A 17,896-nucleotide genomic window follows, 5' to 3' on the forward strand; every position below is an offset into this window, starting at 1 on the left:
AGTGCACATTAAATTGTTGCATTCATGATCATGTCTTATTTCTCACAATATGAATTTAAAAACAGAACTTCAGTTTAGTTGCAAATTGATAATCCTGCTGCAGATGTTCAAGTCATAAAACAAAGATAACTAATTTCTTGGAATTTTCATTACTTTGACACATTTTGTAAATATCTGAGAAGAAAGAAGGAAGATACAATGTCTCAATAAATGGTCTGTTGTTTAAATGCCCAGAATTGACTTACTTCCCCCTATGTCCAGGAGAATGGTTCTACAAATTGAATCACTTTTGACCATGAAATATGTAATCTCATTAAACAAAATGCAATTGTGAAAGGTTTAATATAATTGAAATAACTCACTGCTGTCAGTGAATTGCCTTCAAATGAGTTGGAATGATTAAAATATTACTCAGAGGACAGTTAGATTTCTGATCAAAGTATCATTTCACAAAATCTCATTCACTGCTAATTTCATTAAAATGGCACTGGCTGAAGAAAAAGTTATACTGCTGGGCACTCCATTATTCCCTATGGAGACCAGTCTCCATAGGATATGCTGTTTACTGCTATCACATCAGGAAGAAGTCTGAGCAGCTTTATGTTAGAGCATGGGTCATGTAAAAAAGAATAAAACAGGGGAGGAAAGTTTTATGTAAAAAGAAGGATAAGGATCAATTTCATACAGAAAAGGCTGAAGCCTTCCCACTGTCCACCCTCTATCTCCAGAGCCCCCCACACTGTTTCACAGCTGTTTTTACCCACACAACTGCTGTTAAAAGAATCCCAAACCTGGAAACAAGCTTTCTGTGCCTGAGGACCTAGAAATATACTGTTGTCAAAGCAGACAATATTGAGCAAGATGGAGTAAATATTTGACTTTGTATAAGGAGATGGTTATGAAGGTATGATTGATAAGGCAACTGATGGGCCTCAAGGGGAAAGATATGGCCACTGGGTATCAAGTTGCAATATTATTTATTTAGATATATTCCGATTTTTTTCCCTAATGGGGACTCAAAGCAACTAACAATGTCATTTTCCATTCCTACCTCTTACTCCTGTGAAGTAGGTTAGGATTAAAGAGAGTGACAGGCTCAATAAGGTCATCCAGCAAGCTTCCATGTTAAAGTGGGAGCTGAAGCCTATGTCTCCCAGATCAGTACTCTAACCAGTATACCATGCTGGTATAACATATCTGAGTAGCACTATTTCCAACAGACTGAACAGAACAGGATTGCTAGCCTGTGGTTGGTAACTAGCAGAAGATTCTGGTCACACTAGTGTCATGACATCATTTCAAGCAGTAATGTCATTGATACAGGAGATGCTCTAGCACTTCTCTAAACTTCTAGGTTTAACCATAGAATTTCCTTGGCATTTTCCCACTTACACCCAGCTGAGCTGTAGGCAAAACAGGCAGGTATTAGGAGAGCAGAAGACCTGATCTCATTGGAACAGTGTAGGTTTGCCAATCCCAGTTGAGGGCAAGAGATCCCCAGGGTTAGAAGCCCCCCCCTCCCGCTTCAGGATTATCAGAAAGTGGGGGGGGATGTCTGCAGGACACTCAATCAATCTGTTGGTATCTGGGGCTCTGAAGGGGCTAGTGGATGCTGTGGAAGTCTTTGTGGCTTTCACTGTCATCTCATAAGATTTCATACACGCCCTATAAGATGTTATTGCAGCTTCATCATGAGTCCACTGCCATACTTGCTCTAGTCATTTCAGCTCCTGTTCATCCTCTGTAGCTCTATGGTATACCAACAAGTTTGAAATGGGAGCAAAGAGGGCATTGGGAGCTGATTTCATCAATGGCTTCAGAGAGACAGCCATGCCAGTTCTCTACCAGTACATCTAACAAGTCATAAGGGGACACTGTATCTCACAGAGCATTCTGGAAGCCAATTGGATTTTTCAGTTTCCATGGGCAAGCATAAATCAGCTCGCCATCTAGACATAATGGAACTGAGATGCTCAGATGAGCCTTCAGGGCATAGTGGTCCAACCATGGCACTTCATCAATAGCATCAAGGTCCACCTTTATCCCCATCCCAAAGATAAAATTCAGTGTGTGCCCTACTTGATATGTGGAGCCGGATACAATCTGACAGTCCCAGTGCTGCCATCAATGACAGTAGGTCTGCTGCCTGTGAAAAGGCAGCTTCATCGACATGGACGTTGAAGTCTCCCATACTATGAGTCTGGAATACCACAAAGCCCAGCCTGATACCACCTCCAACAGGTTTGGCCGGGTACCTGCTGGTGCAATAGGTAGTCAGTACACCAGCCAAATAGCCAAACTCTCTTCAGCCTCCCATGCCAAGCCTACGCAATCAATGTCAGCAATCTTTGGTGCAGGGAGTAGCCTGAAGGAGAAAGACTCTTGAATGAGCATCACAACTCCCCGCCCCCCAATCCTTTGGTCTAAAACTGATGAAGCACCAAGAGGGACAGCTCTCTTAGGGTTATCATTTCATCCTCCCTCACCCAAGTCTTGGTTACACATACCAAGTCCACCATTTGCACTGCAAAATAATTTTGCAGCATTATGATCTTATTATTAAAGGACCTGTTGGAGAAAGATTTTTTTTCCTAGCCCCACTCCCAATATGTCTCAGGATGATATAAAGGTTGGAAGGAGATCAAGCATAACCATATCTTCACCTCCTTCCTTTATTACACCATATCCTCCCACATCCCTCAATTACTGGGATTCCCAATTCCATCATGGCCTTCCCCAGCACCATTTCACTCACATTTCCATAGTAGATCACAATAGCTGTTTAAGAGTCTACACAATTACACAGCATGGCTGTCTCTCTGAAGCCATTGATGAAATCAGCTCCCAATGCCCTCTTTGCTCCCATTTCAAACTTGTTGGTATACCATAGAGCTACAGAGGATGAACAGGAGCTGAGATAACTAGAGCAAGTATGGCAGTGGACTCATGATGAAGCTGCAATAACATCTTATGGGGCTTGTATGAAACACAACCCTTAACCTATCAACAATAAAAAACCCATTTTATAAAAACACATCTAACTTTGCCTAAACCTTCCACTAAATTCTATTCCAACCCCCCTCCCATAGCACTCCAGAAATAGATTCTGATAATAAACTCTATTTATCATAAATAAATACAATTAATGACAATTAATAAACCCACAAAATTACTGCTAATGTTCTGGGGGGTGGAATCGTGTTGCTAATATATCTCTACCCCGATCAACAGGGCAGAAGGTTGTTTTATTGTGTCTACCCATAGTCATTTAAAGAGATCTCCTGTTACAGAGAGGGCATCAACAAACAGCTGTGCTCTTAACAAAGGCTTTTTTGAACTGCTCAGTGGAGGCCCAGAGAGACTGAAGTCTGTTCCCTTAGAACAGTGTTTCCCAAACTTTTCCCATTCCTGGCCCGATTATTTTATACTGCTCTTTCCTGGCCCAGTAAAACTTGGGGGTGGAGCCAGGAGACTTTGGGGGTGGAACCGGGAGACAATAAATGATATCTTCCCACGTGCTGGGGATACTGCAAAGGCAGACGATCTGCCATGCACACACCATTTAAACACCTTGCCGGGGGTGTTTAAAAGGGGGGAGGGACTTGGAGTTCCCTTTGCCATCTCCCTGCCTGGTGGGGAGACACCAAAGGCAGGCAATCTTCTCCCCACCACCACCACCCATTTAAAACCCCACCCGGGTGTTTAAAAGGGGGGGGGAGTCTGGAGCTCCATATTGCCATCTCCCTGCATTGCAGGGAGACAGCAAAGGCAGGCGATCTCCCCCCCCCCCTTTTAAACACCCCGTCGGAGCTCCCTTTGCCATCTCCCTGCCTGGCAGGGAGACGACAAAGGCAGGCAATCTCCTCCCCCCCCTTTTAAACATTCCATCAGGGTGTTTAAAAGGGGGAGGGAAGCCTGGAGCTCCCTTTGCCATCTCCCTGCCTGGCAGGGAGATGGCAAAGGGCAGCAATCTCCTCTCCCCCCCACCCCCCCTCTTTTAAACACCCCGGCAAATGGGAAACGCCACTTTAGAACCCTTCCTCGAGCAAAACAGTTATTGTTCACATAGTTCAATTTATCCTGTCTGTACTTTTAGGGTCCTCTGCCCTCATGTAACCACAGCAGTATAACAACCTGGATTTATAAAACTGTGATCCCCAGAGCAATAGAATTCTGTCTTTTCTATCATTCCTTGCCCCTCCTCCCAAAAATGTGTGACTAAAAACCAATGGTGTACAGAGCCTGCTTCCAAATATTCAGCTAAACAGGTAGCCTAAACACAACCTGAACCAATTGACTGGGCTGAAGCAATTATAAATACCTCTCATGATGCCCCCAAATTTTATTTAATCTCTCATAATGTACCTGGATTTGTACTGCCTGGGTATCAGTCACTTCTAGTTCTCTTTTCATTGATCAGGTGAGAACAAGCCATTTTGTTCTACCCTCACCACTATGAAAACCCAGAGACTCATCATTTCCCCAATATCTCCTGACTGAAAGCAAGAAAAAGCAGCTGACTTCTGTGTTTTTGCTGTAGGGTTGGACTTAGAATATATAACGCAATTTCATCAGCTCTTGGGTAAGCTCTGATACATTTTCAGGAATGTTTCTTGTAAAGTTCATAGATCAAAGTTAAAACTTGGGTTGTAAAAGTCTGATTAACATTCTAAATTGATACTGGTTCCCATACATAAAGTAGTGTCTTACAGGGAAAAAAACCAGAGCATCCTTTTTATCTTTAATGTGCTTTCCAGTGCTTCTGGATAAAAGATGCATTGGATCAAACAACTTCTGTCCATCCATCTTTCTTTCTAACAATGATAAAGAGCCAATGAAAAATTGTCTGTCAGTGACTTTGATGTAGTGTTTCAAATGCATTTAAAGCCATATCTTATCAGTTTTATTCTCAAGAATCTGTATTCAGTACATTGCATTTTTCCCAGCAAATAATTCATTTTTAATTGATAAGAACTGCAATACCCTAGCATTAGAGATTTACCATGAGAATGCCTGGCTTCATTTTCTTCAGTCACTATTAAACACTTCAGAATGTTTCATTTTAAGCAGCCAATTATTTTTTCAGATAGGCAGGCCAAAAAGTACATAAGTATTAAGCTTAACATTATCCTGTAACAGTAATAATAGAATCACAAAATCATAGGCCCCAAAATTCTGACCTCCAAAGTGGCAAACACCATTTCTCTGGGCATGTAAGAAAGTGTAACAAGAACTAAACATTGATGTAACCCTTCCTGCCCTAACTCTCATGACCTGCCTAAATTCACAGAATCAGCATTGCTGTCAGATGGCCATCTAGCCTCTGTTTGAAAAACTCCAAAGTCCACCACTTCCCAAGAAAGCCATTAGGAACTGCTTTGTCAGGAAATTCTTACTAATGTTTAGCAGAAAATTCTTTTGATTTAACTTCAACCCATTGGTACCTGATGGTAACCTGTAAATTTTGTCAGAAAAGTTGCACTCTTGATTCTTCAGTCCCTCAACAGATTTCTCAGATTGATTCTATGATCCAACAGTAAACAGTTTTGGATAACCAAAACATCATCATTCATGATTTCCCCGAAAGGCTTTCCATCATTCCAAATTAAATTTCTAAATCAGTAAACTTCTAAATGGAGAAGCCCCAGGGCTCTCATGGTCTTCCCCCCAGATTATTTAAGAAGCATCTGGAATGGTGAGCCTCTCCCCTTAGTGACTCTCTTTACTCTCACTGGCAAAACTGGAAGGATACATGACTTTTGCTCTAAAGCTATAGTAGTCCCAATTAAAATAATAATAAAAAATCCTGGGCATTATTGTCCAATAAGCCTTCTTTCAATTGTTGGCAAACTCTACACCAACCACCTGCTGAACAAACTAATCTCTTGGCTTTGTGACCCAAATGTTTTGGGTCCTTAACAGTCTGGGTTCTGCTCTGATAGATCCATGCTTTATCATTGTATTACAGTTGTCCACTTAACAGAGAAATATGAAGATAGGGGGGAATCAACTTGAAGGAGGTCTTTGATTTGATATACTGACATTTAGCAAATTGGATCAGGTTCTCAAGGACAAAAGACTATTCTTTCTTATTTTCAAACTGTATTCTATAACTAGCTGCCAGGTGTACTAGAGTGGCCAGGGTGACTTAATCAGCAAGATCCTCACCAACTGGGGGAGGGGTCAAAAAAGGAACAATGACAATGAGGGAAAAATAGTTAAGAGCACACTGAGGGAAGGAGCTAATGCAATGAGGTCCGATAAGCAGTGTTCCCTCTAAGCTGAGTTAGCATGAGCTAGCTCACAGATTTTTAGCCTCCAGTTCATGCATTATTGTCATAGCACAGGAATGTTGACCCCAGTCAATTTATGCAGTCTCTCACAACTTTAATGCCAGTAGCTCATAGAGCACAATTTTTGTTCATAAGACTCTGCAGCTTAGAGGGAACATTGCCAGTAAGGGCGGTGGCAAAAAGACCCTGAGTGGGAGGCGGAGCTGCTCCCCTGTTCTAGGCATGTGTACTGTGTGCCTGCTCCTCAGAACGGAGGAAGAGCCCACCAAAAACACGCTCCAAGGTCAGCTTTGAGCAAAGGGCATGAACCCAAGCGTGTAGACTGCACAGGGACCATGAAGAAGATTGGCCCCTTACTTGTTCAACCTCTTTATGAACAGCCTAGTGCCTACCTTCAGGACTGTGGGTGGCCATTTTCCTTTTGCTTGCTGAACCAGAAGTTAAAGGATATTGATAGGCAGTCCCCTGTATGCAGTAGCAAATAGAACTTGCTCTCTCTTGGCCTTAGATATTGGCCCAGACTATGGGACTTTGGCTGAATATTTCTTCTATCTCAGAGCAACACAAATCCACTGAGCTTTCATGCTAGCCAAGGCTGACATCTCACCTACTGCGGTTCTCTACAGCAGATACTTGTGGACATTTCATACCAAAAGGCTCTGCCCATGCCAGGTTAGAATCCCTGAAACCATGTTTTATTCTACTAGCACTATCATCTTGAGCAAAGAATCTTTTAATTGTAATTTTATCAGTCACCCTGACAAGCAGTTTGTCTTTTACCTTTTATCTGATTGAAATTAAGTTTCTTTTAAATTTTCTGAACAACAAACTGGGGGAAAAATCCAGATAATTTATATTCTACTTTGTAATACTGTATTAGATATTCCAACTCCCTCTCTTTTAACCTACTGTTTTATATAAGTTTGTAATTAATGCCTAATAAAGGTTCTGACTGACTGAAGCTCTGTCAGAATTATTTGAAAATTAGATTCGGTGAAGTAAAGTAACTCAGATAGATGACAGTTCAAAAGCAAAAAACAAGTATAACATTTTGTTACTTTTGATTTAAATTCTTTTAGGCTCTCATCTCAAAGGAGCATTGCTACTAAGAAGTGGTTTCAGATATCTGTATTAGGGATGGGCACAAACTGGGAAAACAGAGGTTCATTTTGGTTTGTGGTTTGTGAGTCCACACAAACCATGAACCTTCACAATTACCAAACTGGCTCATTTTGTGAGATTTGTGATGTGACAGAATGCCCCTCTGTGGGCTAGAGGTGCCCTAAGAAAGTGCTAATCACAAAGACCAATGAGGGGGTCCTCAGCCAAAGAGCCAATGAAGCTAAGCCTCTCAGCTCAGTATGAGCAGAAGAACAGGTTCCTCAAAGCCCTGAGTAAGCACCAAACACTCCCAACTCCACTGCTCACACTGAGGAATGACTTCCAGTCCCCTTCCCCCTTTACCTCTAGCTGCACAGTATGACAGCCTTTCTGGATGTCCTCAATGCCTAAATTCAAAAGTGCAATAATAGTATAATCTCTTTCAGGGGGACTAATTGGCATTTGATGTTACTGTCATAGTTGTAGGGGTAACCTTTTTCTGGAAGAAAATATTTTTTAAAATGTATGGATGAGGCCTCAACAGGTGTCCATGACTATGCAAAACTATCTTGATTGCATCCTAAAAATAGAGCACTAAATGCAAGACTAAGTGGCTAGTAATATAGCATTAAGAGTCAAAATCATAAGTAGAGAATGATTTTAATCCAGATAAAGAACATTGCCTAATGAGATTTTTAAAATAGTTTTCATCAGTGGAGTGTTGTGCTAAATTTTGTTCAGTCCTTCTGTTACAGGCAATGAAGCTTTGCATAGAAAAGACTCTTACGATGTCTTTGGATACAGAAACAACTGGCTGACCCCAAACATTTGAGGAAGTCCTCTTGAGGTAGTAGTCATAGAAACAAAGCCTAAGGAATCCAGTTCTGCTTTGACAAGTGCTTTTTGTATTGCTACAGTTTTATACATGGCATCAATTTAAGACTGTTGAGCCAATACTTGAAAAATTTCACCCAGTACAGTCTAATTTTTGTTGTTGCTGCTGCTGTATCAGTCTTAAGGAATTAGTGTTGTACTTTTCAGAGATTTTAGTGAAAATGCCTATTGTTTTGTTTGCCTGATCATTTTTGCTGAAATCCATTTAAAATGGCATTGTTAACCTATAAATAAATTAATACTGGGGGGGGGGGGGGGGAGATCACACTGTTATACGGTTACATTCTTTAACTGTGAGATCTCAAATAATGATAAATGTAACACATCACAAGAAGATCTAGAATAGCTGTTATAATATAAGAAGATTCATACTGGATCCGACCAATTATCCATCTAATCCAGCATCCTGTTTCTCAGGTGGGTGGCCACCATGATATCAATGTATATGTAAAGCTAGGATTTCCTCCAAAATGTGTACCAATTTACACTGACTTAAATTGAGCATTATTGTCATGGTGCCTTTGCATCCAGTTTGGATAGACCCTCTTGGAGATCACCACAATCCACTTTGGTTTTCAGCACCTGGAATAATCTAGAATCACCTGCAAACTTCACTGCTTACCACTGATTGCAGTTAATTTAGGAACAAGTTAAATAGTACTTGTATCGATGCAGATCCTGTTCTGGCTCTGTCCCCAAATTGCACATAACAATGCATTAATCAGGTTTCTCTGCCAGCATAGGGTTTTTTTTCTTTTCCATCATCTTATATAACACTATATCCTACAATGTTAGCCTCTCTGCAAACAGGACAGATAATGGATCTCTCGAGCTGATCTAGTGGACAAACGTGTAAGAATACAGGAAGAGTCCTGTAGGATCAGACCAAATGTACATCCAGTCCAGCTTCCTACTTCTCAGAGTGACTGGAAATCCTAGAAGCAGCTGTACAATGCTAGAAATCTAAAGTGACTCCAACAGTAGAATGTTGAATACATGGCTGCCATTTGAAGCTAGTGTGCAACAGGTATGAAACTCCCAGTTAAAAGCAGCCTGACAGCAAAGAAATGTAGTGATCAAACACCTGGCAAGACACAGTCCTTAGCTAGTGAGTTGCAAGTGGAATGGTAAACAATTGTGTAGACCTGCAATATTTGTTGTTGGAATGGAATGCTGCTCTTCCACTTCAGTGAAAACAACATTAATTATAACAGTAAATATATGGCAAGACCAGTAAATTTACTTTCAGGACATGCTTCCCACCACCCCGCCAAGATAACATGAACTACTTCTCAATCAAAATTCTGCTGGTAGCTCTCATAAGGAAGAGTGCAAAATCAGCCAAAATTAAAACAATATGTTCCAGAGAAATTTAAATTAATCCTGTTTCTTAAAAAATGAAGCACCGCCGAAGTACCAGATAGTAAAGGGTAGCTAGCTGATTTTGCTGCTCTCTTCCCTGATTCAGATTTTATTCTTTTTATTATTATTACATTTCAAATATTACTTTAACACTTGTTCTTAGTTATATTTCGTGTGTTACCTGCAGTCGATGGAGATGTGCAAAGGTGAGATATAATCCTCTAGATCAGGGGTGGCCAACAGTAGCTCTCCAGATGTTTTTTTTGCCTACAACTCCCATCAGCCCCAGCCAGCATGGCCAATGGCTGGGGTTGATGGGAGTTGTAGGCAAAAACATCTGGAGAGCTACCGTTGGCCACCCCTGTTAAATCCAGTAACATACACCGAGGGCAACCATGGACACAAGCCAAATAATAGTATGCCAGACCATCCTATACAACACATTTTTCTTGTGCCACTCCAAAAGTAGGGGTGCAGGGTAGTGAAGCCAGGCCATGCTGGAGCACAGCTTTCAGTCTCTAGACCTGGAGTACTGATATCATGGCTATCACCACTGCTCTTTATAGGGAGCCACCTCTATGGTCAGTACAACCCTAATCTCTGTGTCCCAGCACATTCTGTTGTTTCACAGAGTGAACTTCCATTGGGCATTTTAACCAAAAAGGCTGCCTATCCTTGACCTTGGGTTTTCAGTTTTCACCTCTAAGTACATTCTTCTTTTTTCTTAAAAATTAACAAACCAGGGAAAAGACAAACAAAGGAAAGTTTAATGTCTCACCTTATTCTTTGAAACAGTTTTATGTTCTTTGTAGTTTTATTGTTCTCTCTTTTAGCACCTCATTTCCTTAGCAGCAGTTCCTTTTACTACCATTTGTTCTTCATGAGAAGAAATCTTATGTCGAATAAAAAGGTGCTGAAAGTTTGGATACATGGCAAATATATTGTTGGGGGGGGGGATATTTCTTATTAAATTTTTTACAACTTCATGGCTCTCTTTCCCCTTGGTTGCCTTGGGCATACTGGAAGCTGTACAGTAGCATTCAATTAACCTAGCTTAATATTCTACTGCCTGCCTCTATACAGAGAAAGAAAACACAAATACTTTGTAAGATAGGGCACGTGCACAGCTCCTATGAAAACATGACACAACTGAAAATTAATTTTATGAGGCGGGTGAAAATACAAACACAGGGGAGCCTTGGAAGTTGGTTTTCTGATTTACATTGGAGTGGGGGGAAGAGGCATCATCACACGCTGAATGTAGCTAGAAAACAACACCCTCTGTGTGAGAAAGCCAGGCAAAAGCATGAGCAGGAGTATCCAAATCTAAAAATAACAAGCAGCACCATCCAGTGGCTAAATATCAAAAATGTTCTTGATTCTTCAGCCCCAATTACAGTTTCCACTAAATTATAGATGGGAAAATAACATTATGGGGAAAGGATGGGATGGTTAAAAGAATTAATGAAATATCCAAAGGCAATGATTTCAAAAAATTAAAACCTAGAGGGGGGAAATTGGAGATGCAATAAAATAGCAATACTAAATGGATTGTACTCTGAAGATGAAAGATCATGGAGGGAGAGACTCCCTATCTTCTTGAGGGGAAAACATCATTCATTTATATGACTGAAAGGGAATGATCTTCTTTAGGTATCTTTTCCACTGCTACTCCTGAAGCTGAATTAATGTGCACCCAACTACCTCAGAGAGCTCTGGAATCCACCCTTGCTCTTTTCCATCTCTTAAGACTTGTCATCACAGGGCCAAATTATCAGTATTGTTGCATCCTTGGAGCCTTAGGTCCTGCTCCACCTACTGTTTCTGGGATACTTTTTTTGGCAAAGTCAGGCCGGGGGCTCATTAAAACCTGAAGGTATAGACTGTAGACTTATCCTTGCAGGTGTGCATAAGTCAGGTATGCATGCAGGCATGTATAAGCTGGTCCTGAACAGACACTTGCTAGCAGAGCAGCTCACTTTCACACCACTTCTTAAATGCCCAGCCAAGCCTTGGTATATTATCTCATTGGGCCTTCCTCGATGAATCTGCCTTAGTGACCAAAGGTGGGTTCCCAAAAGGCAGTGACAAGAGGTCAGTTACAATATCCAATTGATTATGAGCAGAAAATAGGAACAAATGGTTTCTAAACACTGAAGTTCTTCTTATGTGTTCATCACAAATCTTCAGTTTTTTCCAATGTTTTTAAAAGCAGCCAAAGCTACTTGCAGCACCCCATTTAATTTCTATAGTTTGTGCGCAAAAAACCATATAGACATTCAAATACTGTCTAATAGCCAGTTCCAGCTCTAGACTTAAAGAATAGCACTCTCTCCACCCTAAGAGTTCACAAAACCTTGATTACTTTAGCCTGCCACATATCCAGGTCAGCTATCAAGTTCAATCTGGCTGAGTGAATTCACTTAAGTATAATTTATCAGAGTTCCTCATGCTTTGTTTCCACACTTGCTGGTTTGGCCTTCCTCGTCTTGCTTCCTGTGGACATACCCTAGCTCTGGATGCCTCCTTGCTATATAGTACCCTAGTGTACCAACAGATGCATCATTCATATCATAGAATATACATTATGCAATCACTACAGAGATTACATGTTGTATATCCCAGGAACTAATTGATTTAGCCCAGTAAGTGTGGAGTCTGTGAATGGAAGCTAGCAGTTCAGTGAATGTATGTTTGCTAGGGAACTAAATGTAATTCTGGGTTCTTATGACCTTGCATAAGGTAACTGAAATTTATACGGGTGAAATGTTAATTGGGAGGGCAGGTACATTTCACGTGAGTGTGTTATTGGAATCATTTTATTATTGTACTTATCAAGCTGAAGACTGAAACTTGGTTTCTGTGGTGTTTATTTTGTTCCTTTAAGGAAGAGGACTGTGCCAGAAGACCCTAGCACTTGGTGGACAGAGAAGTTGTATCAAGCAATCACCAGTGGCTTATTTAAATTCAAAGACATTATATGCTGCAGGTTTCTATTCTTTGTCGCACTTTTTTATTTCATTATATGAATCCTGTTGGATTGTTCTCTATGTTGGAGGGTTTTGGCTTGAAATTTATTAACTTACAGTCTTTTACAAGTTCTGTTCCTGTTTTATCCCCATGGAACTCAGAAAGGCAGAGTTTATTTTGGCACCATGACACAAGAACCAGAGAGCTGCAGAATAAAAACTTAGTCTGGTGACTTCCTACACCAAGAAATAAAGGCTTCAGATGAAGTGTACTAACAACTACCCATGGAACATTTTGTCATGCCAGCATAGTATAGCACTGATGATCCTAAAATTAATGCTTACTTTGCTTCGCCCAGTTCAACACTCAATCAGTTTGGGTTTTCATAGAGAAACTAGGGACTCCAGCAATTTTTAAATAAAATGTAAATTTGTTGTGGAATTGAGATCTTATCAGTCAGCTTCCAATTCCATAAAAATGTGGGATTTAAAAATAGAATGAAAAGCAATCATATGCTGAGACTGAGGGAACACAGTACATTTACTTAGCAGCAAGAAGCTTGCCATTTATTTTATTTTTCTGCTTAGTATTTTTGAAATATATTCTGTCAGAAACAATTCTCTTCTTACTGGCATTGAATAAAAAAGAAATGATGAATATCAGGCTTACCTCAAATATGATCAGCACATAAACACCTGCTAAGATGACTGATGCAATCGTTACTTGCGTCTCTACGTTTGCATGAAGGTATCGATATGTCATGGAAAGAGGAACTATTTGTGATTCCTGAAGAAAAGCCTGAACACTTATGTAGTTTTCTTTACTGTTGAAAGAGAGTTGAAAAAATTCTGCTTGGTAGGCAAAAATGGCAATAGCTAGATTGCTCTAATGTTAGAAAAAAAACTGCAAAATTTTAGGAGTAACAAGTGAGGCCCATAAGGAACTTGTGGAGAGGGGGCATCCCATTCCACCTTCGTTTCCTTCCCTTTCCCCCATCTTTTTCTCCCCAACACTTTTTCTGTCAATCTTCCCTTACCCCCTTCTTTTTGTCCCTCACCCCTTCTTTGTCAATCTTCCTCCCTCTCTCCTTCTCTCCCACCACATTTTCAGCACCCCACAGCTGTCTCCCCTTCACTGGCTATGATAGACCTTAGACTGTTGCCCAGTTTGGTTGTGCCAGGCCTACTCTCTCTGGCCCTGCTTTGACCTTTCCCAGGCTTCTGGGAGCCACTGCACTGGCCACAGTTCCCCTGGGAGCCACTACACTGGCCACAGGTCCCCTGAGAACTGCCACCACAGTCTTGTAGCTGGGGGCCATGATGGTACCAGCAGGGTCCCCACAAACTGCACCAGCAGCGTTAGCCTGGTCATCAGTAGGTACAACTGCAGCAAAGATGGAGGAAGGTACCTGGAGGTCAGCAGCATGGTTTTTTGGAGGAGGAGGGAGATATTTAAACCTCCTATGTATTCTTAAAACTTTCAGATTTTTCTGCAAAACTGTGAGGGGGTCCTTTTAAAAGGGAAAAGATGTGGTAAATGTAAAAAAGCCAGCTAACATCACTTGTGAAAAATTCTGCCTTATTCTTTTCTGCCATGTGCAAGATTACATGTTGTTAGATTACAATACTTTAAGATGAGGTAAGAAAAGGAGAAGTTGCCTGAGAGGCAATCTTCCTCCTAACAGGAAGGACAGTGGAACACAGGCTCCACAAAGTCTTTAGCAAGTACACAGTCTCCTGCTGTTTGAGCAAACTCCTATATTGACTGTGCAACTCTCTGCAGAATTCCTCCTTTCTAAACACAATTTCAGTGGGCTTAGACCGGAGTAACTGCATAGGATTGCACTATAGAACTCTGAATAACTATTTGGATATATTGCCCTACTATAGTCTCTTGTACACATGAATATGAATAGAATATGAAGAAAAATCTAGATATGAACTATATTCACCATTTTAGTATCTACAAAATGTACAAAAACTAATATTTCTAGGTTTTCTATAATTTGTGGACTAACCTGTTAAACATCTCAAAGGTCCTAGACACAATAATTTGTTCACTTTTTTTAGAATTTAAGGGCAAGGTCCAGTTGTGTAAGATCTGGAAAAAAAATTACACATCATCAACAATTTAAAAGGATATGAAAAATTTTACTTGATTACTCTGCTATTCACTTTACCTGCTACTAATCTGATAGATAAGTATCCTTATTAACAGAGATTTTTCTTTAAACTATGGCAGACAGCCAGTAATAGTTTAAAAAAAAGTACAAAACTTTCCTTCCTTGATGATACTAAATGTTCAGTGTGTCCATGCCCTAGAATATGTACTCTGAAATATTCAGTATAACCAGGGAATGGAAGAACCACAATGGCTTCTTAGATAGCTCCCTGCAAACCTTTAAGAGAAAAAAAATGCCAACAAGCTGCCATTGCTTGATAGAAGAGCTGTGGAGTAGGGGAAGTGAGCAGAAAACCTTCACCTACTAAGGATCAGCCGTGGTTCACCAGCAACTGGGAAACTCTTCAGAGAAAGACTCATCAAAGGCTTAGGTCCCCACTATAGCTAAGGCTCCCTACTCCTCAGAGCCTCCAGGGGAAGACCACGACTGGCTTTCATTTGAAGGTCAGTGGAACAGGCAGAGCAACAATCCCTTGAGTGGATCTGTCCACCCCTAGCACCCCCACAGCCTCCCTCAGAACCAAAACCCAAGAAAGTGAAGCTTCTGCCAAGCAAAGGAGCATACACCTGGCATCTCAAAGCAAACTGCACTACATGCAGGAGGAAAGCACAACTCTCTAGATCTTTGCAGGATTCAACTCTGGAATAGAAAGATGTGGAATTATCAGTACCCTATATAAGCCTTCAGTTGAGCTCAACCCTGAAATGTTTCAACGTAGCTCATGGTAGTCCTTGCGAGCTCCAGCAGAAAGGATCCTGGCTACCTAGCTCTCTGTTCCTGTTACCAGGCTGCAGCTCCTACAGCTGGGATCCACTCCAGGCAGGCTTGATCTTGGCTGCCAACCAGAAACCCCCAAAGCTGCCTTCTCTGGTTGACCATTTAGAGAAGACAACACTACCTCTCTGCACTCATTCAAAAAGTTGAAGCTGAGGCAGCTGCTTCAGAAACCAGATCCTTTGACAGCAATTCTTCAGTATATAAAATCAAAATAAAATGCAGACAGCAAATAAATTTTAATAACCATGCAAATAAATTATATGCACTCAGCAAAATAATATTCACTGCACTGCTTTGTGTTTTTCATAATAGAACCATATTCTGACCCTAAATTAGGTTATCACTGCCCACTGACAGCTGGTTGATGGATAGAAATGGAGGGCAGCAATCATCATCCCTGCATGATGATACGACTTCCAACATGAGCCAGAAGTGATAGCATTGTGCCAAGTAGACACTCTAGCTCTTGGCCCAAGACTTTATGGAAACCACAGAGTTTGGGAGTAAGTGCTAGAGTGTCACCCCAGATGCATTGTCATTGCTTCTGGGTCACACTGGAAGTTGTGTCATTGCAAAGGGACAATGATCCCTTCAATATGTTTCTGCCTCCCCCATTTCCCAGTCCATGTCGGGCAACCCTACCTTAGGCAATATTGTTGAGAAAGTTGGCTAAATCACCAAACTTTATACTTGATTAGAAAGGAGTACTCTAAGAAATTCCTGAAACACCAGCCCTTCAGTTCTAAAAACAGCCTACTGTATAACCTCTGTAATTCCATTTTCATTTTTTTGCTAGTGCCTGGTAGGATGTCTGGTTGTCTGGTAGGATGGCCAACAGGCCACTCTCCAGAGAATATTTCTGCTTGTTTTCATTAGTATTTTACTGAGTTCTTACCTAAGAAAGCTAACTTGTTTTCCTCTGCCACTGGGTACTAGGGGCAAGGTATAGCTTGGCTTTTCTCAGCATTTAGGGATGTAACTTTGATGACAATATTCTTGACTTGTAGCCAGCAATTAGGATATAAGATGTTTAGTTTTAGCTGTGTATCTTATCTCAGATTCTGGCTAACTTTGCTGTGTGTGTTTGAGACTCAGAAAATGGAAGCTTGGCCTTCTGTTTCTGTAAAATCTTCTTCTAAGCAAACCTGGAACTTGCATATTATAGTTTTTGGGATTGCTGCAAACCTTGGAGTTTCTGACCAGAACTTCAAACACCTGGGTTCCAGCATAAGAAATGAATCTTGGGTTCCAGAACTCTGTGTTTATCTTGTAACATGCAGTTCCAGTATGAGCCAGCTCTGGACAATTGACAGCACACTCATGTCAGTTGGAACCAGAATGAAATCTTAATCTTTTCTCCTTTACCTTTAAAAAGGACTAACAACTTTTATGAATATAAAATGGAAAACACATTTTAAAACTTTACCTGCTGTTGATGTCTCCTTTTAGGCCCAAAGTCTTCTACTTGGCCAATCTGAAGTAAAATAAATTCGTCCGGTCGCCGATCAACCACATCCGCTACAAACGGCCCTCCTAGTTCTATCTTTAGAAGGGCAGAATCATGAGCATTTGTAAAGTTTATTGCTGAAAGTCAAACAGTTAAGGGCAACATTTTTTGCTGAATACACATACACGTGCGCACATACCTGAAGGAGAACACTCAACTTTCCTTTTCCCTCACTGTAACAATTGAGGAGGAATTTGGGCTTCAAGATAATGTAGCTGATGGCTTAACATCTCATAATTCCTGATGAGACTGATGGAGAAAGGATTTACTGTGTTAATGTTGGCTGAGATGAGCAAAATGGGGAATTGGATCTACACTAAGTCTTCCATTCACAGAAGGAGGGGGACGATTCCTGTTGAATCCTTCTCAATTTGTGCCTCATACCCCTTGTTCCTCAGGAACAGCATTTTAGGGAGATCAGTATGCCGCAGCAGGAAGGCAGGGGAAGGGAAGTTTCAGTGATGGAAATACCTTCCATTAGCAGAAAATATAGTGTGGATTCCCCCATCCTCATTTCCCTCAGCGACCACAAATGCTAAGCTTAGCCTAGGCTAACAGCTGCATGTTCACCTTCACTTCCATGGATGCTACCTGGCTGTGAAGTGAAGCACACAAGTGAAACCTCAGGGAACCATGAGGAAAGGCAGGGTATAAATGTTTTAATAAAATAAACCTATAGCAATAAAAACAGGTTGCTTACCTGTAACTGATTATCTTCGAGTGGTCATCTGTGCAGTCCCACACATGGGTTTTCCCGCTGGGACGAACCTGACCTCAGAGAATTCAAAGCTAGCCTAGACGTTTATTTTG

General features: G+C 41.0%; 1 protein-coding gene across 2 annotated transcripts in view; it reads right to left on the minus strand.

Annotated features, from left to right (window-relative positions):
- Window positions 1–17,896, minus strand: part of OCA2 (OCA2 melanosomal transmembrane protein) — a 289,009-nt gene that overhangs the window by 182,642 nt on the left and 88,471 nt on the right. For both annotated transcript variants that reach the window (XM_060233870.1, XM_060233871.1), the window contains 3 exons: window positions 17,006–17,163; window positions 14,638–14,720; window positions 13,290–13,443 (listed from right to left, as the gene is read on the minus strand). In XM_060233870.1, the coding sequence (XP_060089853.1) occupies window positions 13,290–13,443; window positions 14,638–14,720; window positions 17,006–17,163 (395 nt within the window). The remainder of the gene's footprint in view (window positions 1–13,289; window positions 13,444–14,637; window positions 14,721–17,005; window positions 17,164–17,896) is intronic.

Source organism: Heteronotia binoei, chromosome 3, assembly GCF_032191835.1.
Source record: "Heteronotia binoei isolate CCM8104 ecotype False Entrance Well chromosome 3, APGP_CSIRO_Hbin_v1, whole genome shotgun sequence".
Taxonomy (NCBI): Eukaryota; Metazoa; Chordata; class Lepidosauria; order Squamata; family Gekkonidae; genus Heteronotia; species Heteronotia binoei.